The sequence below is a fragment of the Pogona vitticeps genome, chromosome 11 (assembly GCF_051106095.1).
Source record: "Pogona vitticeps strain Pit_001003342236 chromosome 11, PviZW2.1, whole genome shotgun sequence".
Classification (NCBI taxonomy): Eukaryota; Metazoa; Chordata; class Lepidosauria; order Squamata; family Agamidae; genus Pogona; species Pogona vitticeps.
Window position 1 is genome coordinate 9,238,265 of NC_135793.1, and position 14,314 is coordinate 9,252,578.

The 14,314-nt window shown below is 46.1% G+C and overlaps 1 protein-coding gene across 1 annotated transcript; it reads right to left on the minus strand.

The window, feature by feature from the left end:
- Positions 1 to 2,188: 2,188 nt before the first annotated feature.
- LOC110084954 (transmembrane protein 47) lies at positions 2,189 to 12,564 on the minus strand. Its single transcript, XM_020804712.3, has 3 exons — positions 12,249 to 12,564; positions 5,029 to 5,169; positions 2,189 to 3,538 (listed from the first exon to the last, which is right to left on the minus strand). Exons 1-3 carry the CDS (start codon positions 12,448 to 12,450, stop codon positions 3,357 to 3,359), a joined length of 525 nt encoding a protein of 174 aa, XP_020660371.1. The 5' UTR covers positions 12,451 to 12,564; the 3' UTR covers positions 2,189 to 3,356.
- Between the last annotated feature and the right edge of the window lie 1,750 nt (positions 12,565 to 14,314).

Genomic DNA, 14,314 nt, shown 5'->3' on the forward strand with positions numbered 1-14,314 from the left:
TACCATGTCCTGCTATAGCGACACTTTAAAAAAAGCAACTTAATATTCTCGAATAAATATAGAGGGTTTACAGTAGGGGTAGCAAATGGCGAGCCTCCAGATGTTGCAGTGAAATTTCTGGCAGCCTAAACTAGCACATCCCAATGGTGAAGAATGCTGGCCACTTCACCCCAGCAACATCTGGCTATCCCCAGTAGGAGCTATTGACAGTGATGGAAGCTTTTGGTTTGAAAAAGAATAAAGCAAGGACTTTGCAAAGCTGGCATTTCCAAAATTCAGACCGTTTGTATTGATTCCACTTCAGATAAAGTTAGATCTGCCAAGTCAAAAGTTTAAAACGAATGGAAAAAAACATGGGCTGAAATCCAACAGTAAGTCACGACTAGCATAGGCCTGGTGAACCACTGAGGATCTGATGAGCAACTTCTCCCTAAGTTCCATTGGTCCGGCGGGCCTGCTCCGGTTACGGCTTACAGTTGGATATCAACCAAGGAGAACTTGCTTGGAGGTTCAGATCCTAATTGTCAAAACTATCTTCCATCAGTGCTAGAGAGTAGCCCCCTTTTTCTTAACAGCCAATGCAATGCTTTGAAGTTTGTCCTTTCGCCAAAATAACATCTCAAAAGCACAATTAATGCCAAATATGCTAGGAAGAAAGCATTATATTTCAAAGTGGCATGAAAATAATAATCTTTTCCAATAAAGAACAGCTATCAAATGGGGAATTATTGCTGGCCATCAAATAGCAATATTATGATTTACGTTTTTATCTTGTCCTTTGTCTAAGGACCTTGGGGCAACTTACAGGGTTCTTACTGTTCCTCAACTCTGAGGTAGGTTTAGGCTGAAAGAACATCCGGACTTGCATTTCCATGCTTCTGGTTTAACATAAACCACCATCATCATATTATAACACTGTCCTACCCCTACGGATCTGAAGTAAGTAAATATTTTAAACTTCAGAAGACAACATTCATTTTCAGGGGTTCCAGAAATGCAAAATGACTTTTGATTTAGCATTTATGTTCTACAGAACTAATACAGAGGTATTCAGAAATGTAGAAGCACAAGCCTATGTATTCTTCTGAGCTGTGTAACGTTTCTGCAGAGACACTGACCACATTTCTCCTTCACAAAAAGACCCTGGTATGTGATCTGTTGACATTTGGATTGTTAAGAACCTTGAATTTTCCTCTGCTAACCCAGCATAGTTTGTTAATCTCATCTCAGTCTACGATCTGTTGCTGGCTTAATAATGCTGGCTTGTTTAAACCACGTTGTGTCGTGACATCTGCTGCTGCAATGGTGGCTTGCCCCTAGACAATACCTTCTGCTACTCATCCTAAAACAGGAGCTGAAAAACAAACAAATCAGAAATAATCCATTAGGGAATAAAAGCCATTTAATTGGTGGCCTACTACGCAGTTTGTATCCTAGGAACAAACCACAAAGCCATGGATTATTGTGACATGTGAATGTAGCCATGGCCTAGCAATTAATTGCAGGTACATATATTTGGAGAATGAGCTGTTGTGTTAAACATAGTTCTATATTTTAACTCAACTATTGAAACTGGAAGAATAACCTCAATCCTAAAGATGTAATTCAGCTCAATAAATGCAGGGTTTCCTAGTGCAATGGCCATTAAATGGAAAATGCCCCCCTCACGCAGGTCTCTGGAGGTATGACTGTCCATTTTGGGCCCAATGGGTTGTTGCCGGTAGTGAAGCCTAAAGAAACTGCATAATTCCCACCCTTTGGCTTATAAATGCATTGCAAACATCAGCTGCCTGATATGGTTCGGTGTGGAAAAAAAGCACATGAAAAGAAGCCTGTGTGAAATAAGAGCTGGTCTTCTCACAGCAGCTGTTTGGCAAATCCTCCGCGCTTCTGCACTCACACTGCTTCATTGTTTTCACAAGGGAATCAATATGATTGCCTGTCTTTTGTAGAAGATGAGTGGCTTCTCGGTGCAATATCAATCAACCCAATGAGAAATATTTGTATTGCCACTGGTTTGAGCACTACAACGGGGCTCCGTTTGCCACCTAGAATCTATGGCGGCCCTTCCCCAACCTTAATCTTTTCAACTCCGACTCCCGCTCCATCATTCTTCCCCTCATGACTGCTGAGCTGTTCAAAGCTTTCAACGGCAGGCAGACACACAAAAGCGTGCAAGGCGGCAATCTCATGTCAGCCTGTTGCTTTATTCATCTCTGTTGCTGCGCAAACTCATAGCTCCACAAACCCAAAGGTCTATATTCTCTGTAAGGCATCACCTATCACCTCTGGCTTCCCAGGATCAAGTGCCTTACTCACCAGCTAATCTACAGCAAGGAACATGCACTTGCCAAATAAAAAAATGGGAATTTACACTTCGGACTACAACTGCAGAAAAATGCCAGGGAACACAGCCAGTTGTACTGTTTGCGCATGGACATGCTTGCTGGGGTATTCAGAGAACAAGGAATTGCAACATCTTTATTTAACCCCAGAAATATCAAAAAGAAGGGAAGTTTTGAGTCTAGCATGACATTTCTTCAGGCTGGGCTTGAGCGGACAGAGAGAAAGTCCCCTCCAAACCATATTGACCAGATGTCCAGGGTCTACGCTCAAGTAACATCACATGACATTGCTCTTGCATTTCACCCCACAGCTCTGCAATCCAAGCCCGGAGAAGCATTCCAACTGGCCTTGAAAGCTCACTTATTTCTATTATTTGTGTGGTCGATTCAAAGGAGCAACCCACACTTGTTTCTGAATATTGTAAGAAGGACCATGTGCGGGTTTTTTTGGTGCATCTCAATGGGATATTTTATTCTGACCCAAATAGTTTTGGGACTACAACTGCCATTATCCCTCCCTCTTAGGTATGTGAGCTAGGCTTAATGGTTATGACCCTCAGTGCTAGCTAACATACAGCCGATCGTCTCAAGAAACATTTGGAGAGAAGTCACCTCAAAACAAAGGCAAACCAAGGCTCTTTCTTGCCACAGGAGTTGTTCTCTTTAAATATAAAGACAACCTGCCCTGTATAAACAACAAACACCATGAAGGGAGAAAAGAAAAGAAATAGGAGAAAAACAATGGGCTAGTTATTGAGGTGAGAATTATTTAGCTCATCCACGACGACAGTCCTTCTATTTTCCTGAAGAGCGTCCAACCAAAGACTGCCACATCTCCTGTTCTTGAAGCGACTGGTCTGCATCTTAGTGATAGATGGGGTGCTACTCCAAAGGAGCAAGCTTGCTGTGAATTCTCAGTAAATCTGCGGGTCCCCCTCCCATTTCATGGGTCTCCTTTCACCGCTGTGGTCCCATCCGTCGCGTAATCCAGTCCATCTCCCCCGGCTTGCCTCAGTAGTATGCGTCTTCATACAAGTCGGTGCGCAGGCAGTAAAGGATGGCCGCCCCCAGCATGAAAATGCCCGAGCCCCATCCCAAGCCGTAGCCCCAGTTGAATTCATGATAGCTCTTCAGCAAGATACTGTCAATGAATTTGATTGGGTAGAGAATTAAAGCACAGACCTGCAGGACCACTAAATCAATGGAAGAAAAAAAAATTAAGGTCAGTTAAATTCAAAAAGAATGGCTGAGACTAGAGATGGACATAAGCCACCGGTTCAGCAGTTCATCCTTTGGATGAACAGGTGTTCAGTGGTACCCAGCCCCACCTCCTCCAGTGGGCACCCACTCAAGAGCCAGTGCCCCATCTTCTCTGCCCTGCCTCCTCTGGACACTGCCTCTGGGTGGATGCCTGCCAGAGGAGGCAGGACTGGGAAGTGCTGAACACCTGCTCATCCAGCACAAAACCTCCACTTCATGCCAATCTCTAGTTGAGACTCTTCTTTTATCAGACAGTCTTGTTACATCAGGGTCAAAATAACCATGGACCTCCAGATGATCTTGTTGGGAGATTTTGCAACCTCGCATGCTGCCTTTAATAGATTTGACTGAGAGAGGTTTTTCTGGGCTGGGGTGACTGTCTATCTATCCAGCACTAATCATGAGTTCCCTCCTGCCCCTGATTTCAAAAAGAGTCCTGCCTCTCTACTGAGAGTTTTTTTCCCTCTCTAGAGTCTGCTGAAATCTCTTGCTGAAAGCAGTCGTGTTTGTCTGTTTGCTGTTTGATCTGTTCAACTGTAAGTAATGAAACCTTTTTATTCTTTCTACTATTAATGTCTCAGAGTTATTAAGGCTGTAAATGCCTGTTGATGAGAAAAGGGGTGGGCTACTTGAAGCTATTCTCCAGTGTAAATTCCTGGATTTTTGCTGTGCTGCAAAAATGGAATTAAATGGGAAATTCAAATCTCTGCAACAGATTTTGACTGCAACTTTCATCTCCTCCAGCCAGCACAGCAACTAGTGGGCAATTATGGGAGCAGCAATCCAAAAACAGAAAGGAGGAACTTAGAGAAAGTAGTATTTTAGGTAACATTCACAAGAACAAAATTTGCCCTTCCATGCCAATGGAATAGCACAGAAAGTTAATTCATTGGGGAATTTTGTTCCTGAAGGAGCTAGTACTTAACAGAGCAATGCCCCACTTAGTGCTCAGGATATGTTCAAAGAAAATGGAGTGCTAACTGAATTATCAGTAAGTAAACAGGACAGTTCTTGGGCCAGCTGCACAGTCCCAGGGCGCCCTCCAGAAGAAGGGAATGGTCAACCACCTCTAAGTATTCTCTGCATGGAAACCCTGAAAAGGGTCACTATAATTAACAGCATACCTTTGAGTAAGGGTTCTGGAGGTCTGGTCTACTTACAACATGGAGCAGGTAGTCTGAGGCCCAGGTTTCGTGGGGGTTTGTCTGTGTTTGGTGTGGGGCAAGTAAACTGGGCCCTAGCCGCCCCCCCCCCGGAAGCCCAGGCACCCACTTCAGGTAGACCATGCCTCCATCAAGCACCACAAAATGGCCACCCGAGAATGCACGCTATAGCAAATCAGTGCTATAGCAAGCCCCATTGTGTGAGCGATCACTGTAGTTTCCACTAGCAGAGCATAGGGAAGAGAAGACACATACAGTACCTGCTATGAAAAGGAGAACGGCCACAACTTGGTAATACCGCTTGTAGGTGCCCAGACAAAACGAAATCAGAGATGTGAGGAACGACACCAGAGTGACAGTGGCTGCAGTCAGGATTAATACCAAGGTAGCTACTTGCCAATCTGAGGGAAGAAACCCAGAAAATAAAAATATTGAACACCTTTTTTTAGAGCAAAGCTTTCAAAAATATACCAGGGATGTGGTGGCGCTGTGGGCTAAACCGCAGAAGCCTGTGCTGCAGGGTCAGAAGACCAAGCAGTCGTAAGATCGAATCCACTCACTGTGCAGGTTTTCTGGAAAGGTGAGGGGGTGAGAAATGCCTTCTATTCCTTCAAGCCTTCTTCCCTGAAGATTTTGCAGATTTACAAACTTTGTGGTCTCTCCAAATCGGCTGATTTTTATAGACTACAGGGTGTGTTTCGATGGCCCCAAACGGCAAATACATGATGTGGCGCAGTTGCACCAAGGCATAGATATTCAGAGATAGGAAAAGTTGGCTTCTTTGCCCACGGCCGTTTGGAGACCGAACCTGTGGCTACGGTCAGCGTAACACTTTCGCATGCAGACCCACAGAAAAAAGCGTAAACCCGGGACGGGGCTTTTATTAGATCAGCTTTGGTTTGTGTGAGGCACAGGCAGAGTGAAGCATCTGGAAGCAGCACCCAGCCTTTCGCTATTCATCTGTTTGGTCACAACAAAAGGCCTCATTCCTAGCTACACTCACTCAGCAATTAATTGTGTCCTGGGTTAGACCTTGCCCCCGAACAAAGGGATCAGGGAGATTTGCAAGGCAGGAAAGGAGATGGAGAGAAAGAGGCCTCCTTAGAGGGAAAGAAATAGACTTAAATTATGATACAAGGCCTCCACAGCTTTTAAAGTCATCACTTCTTTGGCGCCTGCCTCATTAAGGAGACACGGATCGAGAAACATTCCACTGGATTTGCCAAGTCTTAAGTAGCCTTTCCCCATGCCTTGGCTCATCATGAGAAGGGAGGGTTCGTCACCTCGTGAGGATGCATATTTTTGAAGCTTTAGGGGGCATTTCAGAGAAATGAAGTGTGCAGAGAAGAACATGCACACTTGACAACACGAACAGCTAGAGACACCGCATAAGTTTTTAAAAATGCACAGAAACATGCTTTAGCCAAAGACAGACACGTGACAATTAGCTAAAAGCATTTTGCATGTATATGTTAAAGCTGCATACTGATTTCAGTAGTTTTTGGAAGAGGTAGCCGTGTTAGTCTGTGCAAGCATATCCGGCAAAATCCACAACAAGACAGAAACATGTGGCAGCTTAGAGAGTAACTATTATATTTTAATTCGAGCTTTCATGGACATGTCCACTCCGTCAGACATATAGCAACAGAACAAAATGTTGAATGAAGTACCAGTTACATAAGGAGAAGCTTCTAAATATTCATTGGCTCTGGGTCGTGTAGTATATTTGCATGCAGTAATTTCTGGCTTATGTTGTTTTAGGGCTCTGTTGTAAAAATTCCTCCAGGAGACAGAAAAGAGACACCAGGCCTGGGCAAAGATGAGGTGGGAGAGAGGAGGAGTGGGGGGGATGTTGAAGACTGGGAATTCGCCTAAAATACGACAGGGAGGGGTAAAAGAAAATCTAAGAGAAAAAATGAAGGTGTAGATAAAAGTGAAGGAAGATAGCAGAGAAATCACGTGTTAATGTAGGGAAGATTGGCCGTTTTTGCCTTTGAGCCTTTTGAAGAGAGGTGGGTGTGGAAGTTGTGAAGAAAATGACAGTGACAGTACTGTAGTTAACACCAGAAGTATTACATTTGGTAATGATTTAAGAAACCTAGGCTTATGTTCAATCCATTTATATTGGTGTCCATCAGGCATATACATTTTCTCTCCCTCCTCACCTTTGTCCAGGCCTGGTGTCTATTTTCTGTCTCGGGGAGGAATTTTTACAACGGTACCCTAAAACATAAGCCATAAACCTTCCCAGTGGCTGGGTTCCTGGATCCGCTGCAGCATCCTAAAAGTGATCCTGCCAGTGGAAATAAAATGGCTTCTCTATTTTAAAAGATAATCTTCCATGTCTCTCGAACTGAAGGAGCAAGCCGGGGGTGGCAGGAGACTGTGAAAACAAGCAGGTGGTCGGCCAAAACCCAACATAAATCACAACCAGTTCTAACACCAAAGCCTGGGTAGCAAAACACATCTGTTGTTCTCCAAACCAAGACTAAAAGGGTCTCTGCAGGAGAAAGGAGGAGACAAAGTGGACTTTGTCTACAAAAGCTCATATTATAATATAATAGTTAGTCTTTAAGCTTTCACATGGTTTTGTCTTGTTTTGTTTCTTTGGATTTGGCCCCATACATTGATTTCTGTGTGGGAAAGAACACCTACCTACTGCCACTTAATATGAATCAAGGATATAATATTGTGTTTTTTAATAAGCCGCTTTGGGTCCTTTTTCAAGATAAAGGCAAAGCAATTTTTAAAAAATATATACAAATAAGGTCAGGAAGAAAACAGGCTGCCTCCAGGAAGCTAGGATTCCCTTTGAGGTCCGTCCACGGATAGGAAATGAGGTTTCCATCGGGATAGGTTTTGGGCAACTGGCTCAACGGGAAGGGGCTTTTTAATGTGGATCAGACACTCTTATTTCGTGCTTTGTCCCCTGATGTCCTTTCATAGGCCTGCAATTCAGGGGTTGCTTTAATATGGACATCCATTTAAAAGTGGTCTAATATCAAAGCTTATGGCATGTCCCATCACTAATCATGTTGTCAGCTGCCATGTCCCATCACTAAAATAAATTAATAAATTCGGTGATAGGCAACATATTCAAGATGGAAAGATTCTCGCATTCCTAGCAGGACCTGGCTTTCAGAATGACAAAAACCAGATCCCCTGTTCCAGAACCCAGATGTCAACAGCTTTGTGTGTCTGGGACAACACCTGCCTTCCCCCCCCCAATGCCCATTCCAGCTTTGCCAAATTGCCATCAATTTAAATTGGACAGTATGCTTCCTTCTGTGTTTCTACTACGAGAAGATGTCCAGAAATCATTGACAAGGGACTTGAAACGGGCACCAAAATCACCGCAGGGAGCAAATGAATCCCCAAAATGTGGCCGCCCTAGTCCTGGCGCAGCTGAGAGGGGTGTGTGTGTGTGTGTGTGTGAACCAGCTGCAAGATGGCATGGCAGGCTCAGCCTGTGCCAAGATCACATCACACTTTGAGTGTGGAGATGAAATGGAAACATGCTCGCAACTTTGCAAATAATTTTTTAAAAAAACCTGAAGGAGAAACAGCCAAACTTCAAATACCGGCGGGAAAAGTGTGGTTTTCTCATCAAGAGTGAGTGGAAACACTACATACTTTTTTGAAACAGATGCCCACCTTCAGCTTAATGTGCCAAATATGGGTAATCAGTATCTTTTTTAAAGGAAAAGTTGAAAATGACTAATACCAATACTTCTACCCCTATTAGTAACAGTAGTAGCATGGCATTGACATTTGAGTTTTACCACCATGGTAGGAGATGGGGAACAAATGGATCTCTTGATGTGGCTGTATTCCAACTCCCATCATCCTTCTCCACTGGTCCTGGTGGGGATTCTTGAGATGGGAGGATTCCAGTTTTTTGAGCTACTGCTCTGCAGGGTGCCCCATGCCAGCAGAACCAATGTCTGTGCCACCTTGGGTATCAGGAGAGCTGTGATCCAAACAGGTTCCTCCCATCTCTGCTGGGGCTGCAGCCCCAAAGCATTTGGAAGCTGTCTGCTGATGCCCCGGGGGAATTGATTCCAGGAAGCCAGAAGAGAAATGGCCTACTCGGATACAACAGATACGTCTCTGCCTGCAATCTGGCCAATTCATCCGAAGCCTGTTTTAAAAGCCAGATAACTGGAAATGTTCGGGGACAACCGTCAGAGCCAGCGTTGCCCCTTGAGATCCTTCTTTCGACTGGAGAACATTTCTGATAAAGCAACCACAGTAGGGAATGCACAAGACTGGATCCCAACCTTCCCAGTGGCTGGGTTCCTGGATCTGCTGCGGCATCCTAAAAGTAATTCTGCCGGTGGAAATAAAAATGGCTTTTCTGCTTTAAAAGATAAGTCTTCCATGTCTCTCGAGCTGGAGGAGCAAGCCGGGGGTGGCAGGAGACTGTGGAAGCAAGCAGGTGGTCGGCCAAAACCCAACATAAATCACCACCAGTTCTAACGCCAAAGCCTGGGTAGCAAAACACATCTATTGTTCTCCAAACCAAGACGAAAAGGGGCCTCTGCAGGCGAGACAAGGAGACACACGTCTCTCTTCTGTCCCCCCCACCCCGTCCCCCAACTTTCCCATTTGCTTGCTTGGCTTGCTGCTGACAAAGAGGCAAAAGATCACATTCTTTGCAGAAGGCCGACCAGCTGTTTTCGCCAGCCTCTCTCTCTCTCAGAGCTTGTCCCAAAAGAAAGATGGGGCCCAGCCTCGTCCTTTTGCTCAAGACGTTTGCATTTTGTCAGATACAAATAAAAACAGAAAGAACGCCACATGAAACAAAACAAAAACATTGTTGCACCCGGAAGGCTGTTATATTTCAGCTTGAGCTTTCACGGATATCTCCGCTGCTCCAGAGATCGTGGGGTGAAGCTGCCACAGGTTAGACACAGGGCCAGGGGAAAGGAAATGGATTAACGAAGATGACGATACACTTCCTGGTTCCAGTGAATAATCCCGCACTTCTTATGAGCTGCAAAATAGCAGGCGCCTCAGTCACGAGCCAGCTCTTAAGAGAGTCTTTTACCCAGTACGTTCAAGCCCTCCCCAGAGTCAACATCCGGTTCTGGTGAAGGAGCTAGTCCAGGGGTGGCAAACTTTTGGTACTCCAGATGTTTTGGAACTACCACTCCCAGAATCCCCTGTATAGTCAATAATAAAGGACAGTGAGAATTATAGTCCAAAACCTCTGGAGTGCCAAAGGATCACGTCCCCTGATTGTCCATACACCAGACTGAAGGGAGATATATTTTGTTAGTATCTATGATGAGCTAAAAATCTCTGCTCACTCTCTAATCCTTTGGACACAACTCTGGAACTTTTTTACTTGGTGGAAGTAACCGAAGTTGATTCCTGGATCAAGAGGCAAAAAAGAAAAATATATAAAGAAAAGTCACCCTTTGGAATATGTCTCTGACAAAGATGGGGAACCTAAATCCTTAGGGTCACATCCTGTCCTCTGGTGCTTTCCCAGCGGCCACACGCCTTTTTGCATGATACAATCATTTCGTTACCCAGGCCTGTACAAGGTTTTATCTAAAAAAAGATGTTTTTAGGATAAGAGATTTAAACTAAAATACATTGGTATGTCTTCTCCTGCCCTTTTGCCTTCAATTGAATTTAAAATTTCTGAAAGCAAATTCAGCTTCCCTGACGTTACTTTACAGCAACCAGAAACTGACCTAATTCAGAGGTAGCAGTGTACTGGTAAAACTGGAAGCTTTGATGCTCATTATAACAGTATCCACAGCCTGCCCTCACTACAAAGTCACTCCAAAAGGCAGGCAGCTTACCAATCTACATCAACAATTGAGAGGTCGGTCTTTTGTAAAGTCAATGGCTCTTAATTGTCCACTAGAGATCAACAAGTACAGCTTACAACAGTATTTCTCTGCTGGCTAAAGTGTGGATTGTAACTAAGCCCGGAGGGAAGAGGGGAGCCTCTGGGGATGGTAGATGATGTCATCATCTCTTTGAGTCACCAAATCCTGTGCTCAGAGGTGAAAGTAGGGATAGCAGCATGTCCCAAAAACAACAGCAGAAGGATCTCAGATGCGGGTCATAAATTCATGCTCAGTCTTTGAGTATTCCTGGATCTACTTCTGCATCTTGAAACTGGTCCTTTTACAGCCAAAGACCAGATTAACTTCCATCTTCACACTAACTTTATGGTCATCCTCAGTGTATAGAGTTGTGGCTTGGGACCCCCCCCCCTCCCAATGCCCCAGAATTCTTAGCCAGATGGGCTCTTTGGGGAATTCTGGGACCGGGGAATCTAAAGACAAAAACCTGTGCTTTCATCCTTGTCATGGTAAACATCTGTCTTGCTGTGCTGATCTTAAGGATACAGAACCTCAACCGGGGAAAGTACGAACCCCATCACTAACACCCGTTAAACTAAACAAAAAACAAAAAACAACCCAACTCTTCATATGTCCTAACAACAAAGCCTGTTTATTTCTTATTTAATCCCATTGCAGGGATCAGCTGCCAATGCCATGATTTTTGTGCTGATCCTCCACCCTGCTTGTGCAGACACTGTGTATTCATCAAAGCTCATGCTATAGTTTAATGCCATGGAAACTTTTAGCATTGTGCTTCAGCGGCTGAATTCAGCTACCCCGTGGGAAGTGGGAATTACCATTTGTATGATCATGGTAACCACCATTCACCTGTATTTATGCTTTAAACTAGATGCCAACACCTAGGTTTCCTGCAATCCGTCTCCTTCTAATAGTTGATCATCCTCCACCATTGGTACTGTGTATAGAAGATTACTCCAGATGGTTTATGCCAAAGGAAGTCTGTTGATTTTTAAGGCCCCACAAGCAAAACATGTGGGGAGCTGGTGGGCAATGGTTTACTAGGGTGCTAGGCTTGACCTGCGAGGGTCAGGTTCGAATTCTCCACCGTACCATAAAAATGTACTGTGGGACCAATCCTTCTTTTTTCCGCCTGACCTCATCGGGTGGGTTGGTGTCAAATGATCAAAGAGAGCTTCTTTTTCTCTCTGCATCTCAGGGGGAGGAAAAACAAGGCATACATTCCACGAATTACTAAACTACGGAAGCTTACTCTTTTTATTGCATACCCCTTCAACGCCCAAGTGTGCTTTAGAATCTGGAACTCGGGTCTCTTTCAAGATCAAATTGTGGGAACCCTATCTTGCATCTTCTGCTCATTCGAAGGGAACCCTTCCCCCCCACCTTGCCCAAGGTCAGGGCCGGCCCTACCCCCGAGTAGAGCCAGGCATCAGCCTCAGGCTGCACATTTTGAAGCTTAAAAAGGCAGCTGATTATTCTGCGGACATGACTCGTTTCATCTTGGGTGGTGCGAACTCAGAGGCGGCGCTGCTTCAGGCGGCAGCATGCCTTGGGCGACTCCTCCACCAGACCCTGCCCCGGGGCATCCTAGCCAACAGACAAGACACACGCACAGAGAGAGACTCCGAAATTACCGCTCTGGAGGGTGGAAAGGCAGCGCCAACCGTCCGGGACTTGCCGACACGCTTCCCAGAGCGAGAGGGAGTAGCGTTCCGACGTGACCCAGGCGGGGCTCAGAAGGGCCGCCACGTCCAAGGCGAGCGCGAGGAAAGCGCAGAGCAGGGCGATCAGCTTGAAAGGGCGGCGGAGCAAGCCGTCTTCTTCCGTCGCCGACATTCCCACGACCCTGTTTTTGAGCCGTCGGAAGGCGCCCGCAAAGAACGAGCGACGCGGAGGAGGAGATGGGGGGGGGGGAGAAGAAGAGAGAAGGGTCCCACGTCGGAGCAGCGGCTGCTCCGGGGCGCCAAAAACAAAAAACAAAAAGGGAGCAGCTGCTGGGCTCCGGGGGGAAAAGGGATTTGGAAAGGCGGGGAAAACGCCTTCGAGTTCAGCCGGGGGCTACGAAGTTTGCAAAACTGCGAGCAGAAACAGCCGCCGCCGCCGCCGCTGCACGTGCCCGTCCGGGGACCCAGAGCCCGCCCCTTCGATCGCCCCCGCCGGGTCCTAAAGGCCGCCGCACTCGCCTTCTTCGCTTTACAGACCTGCTCTTTAACTCGCTTTCTCGACCGGGCTGCGATTCAGCCGGTCAAGCTTTGGGGCGGCTCTTTTTCCGTGCCAGAAGACGCCTCACCGGTTGAACATCGGCCTGGCTTAGGAGCTCCGCGGGGAGGGCGAGCGCGTGGCAACGCATGTCACACACACACGCACGCACGCACGCACACACACACACACACACATTGCTCAGTTCTGCCCCTGTTTCAGGGACTGGCCCCAGACATTTCTGCTGCCTGCGCCTGCCACCCCGCCAGTATTCCAGGTTGCGCAGCATTCAAAGCCGGCCGAATTGGTTTGTGGTGCATGAAGTGGAAAATCCAGGAGGGCTGCTCCCCCGATCCACCCCAAGAGCGTCTGATCAGTGAGCATTGATCCTGCCGGAGTGCAGAGGCCCAGTACTGAGCTTGTGGCTCTTTGGAGGTGCAGTCGCCAGACTGGAGGATGTCCGTACAGCAGAACAGAATGTACAGTATCTGGGGGGGGGGGTCTCTTCGCTTAATAAATCTGCTTTGGGGCTCGTAGTGCAGGAGGACGGAGGTTGCTCAACTACTTGCAGGAAACCCCTCCATGGAGCTTTCGGTGTCTGAAGGTTGGCTATGCCAAGGCAAAGAGGCCGGAGAAGGAAGCCTCAGAGAAAGGGGGGGGGGGAGGTAGAAGGAGCCTGGCAGAAGAAGCAACCTTCGTGAAGACTATGCAGGAGGAGAAAAAGGCACCACCCTGGCTCACAGTGCTCTCTGCCTGATCACATCATCTGCTCCCTGACTGTTCTCCAACGATAATCAATTAAATGGCGAAGCTAGAAATCTGCTGCCCCGACCAGATTGCCTTATTGTTCCCATCAGTAGGTTTGGCTTGCCCCAGTAGCAAAGGGATCCGTGAACTGAAAATACCAGCAGGAACCTTGGATGGAGAGGAGGAGGATATTTTTACCCCACCTTTCTCCTTCAAAGGACCCAAGCTTGCTTCTGTCATAAAAAGGCAGTGTTTGATGGTAACAATGGTGAGCATCCAAATACAAAAGGATCAAACAAATGCCATAACAAAAAAAAAAAAAGTTAGCAACACTAAAATTCATTCAAACCGGTAAAGGTACAACAATCCATTTAAAAAAAAAAAAGAAACTCAGGTAGCCAGTCATTCAGGGAAAGCTTGCCTGAAGAGAAAGGTCTTTGCCTGCTTGTGGAAGGAGAGCCTCTAGTGGGACGGAGTTCCACCGTCTGCAAGCAGCCAGAGGTCTAACTGGGGCCCCAAATAGCTGCCACATGTCTATTATGTACCTCTCTTCCTCCATTGCTCATCTTTTCCTTCTCTGTTACATTTAATATCTCCTCTTTCTTCCAAGGAGCAAAATTATGCATTAACGGTTCTCTCCTCTTCCCCATTTTTCAAACTTACGGAGTGAAACGTTTAACCAATGCACAAGTTTTTGTTGGGAGAGAGGAGACCCAGTGAAGAGGTATTGATAATGACATTTTCACATAAAGAT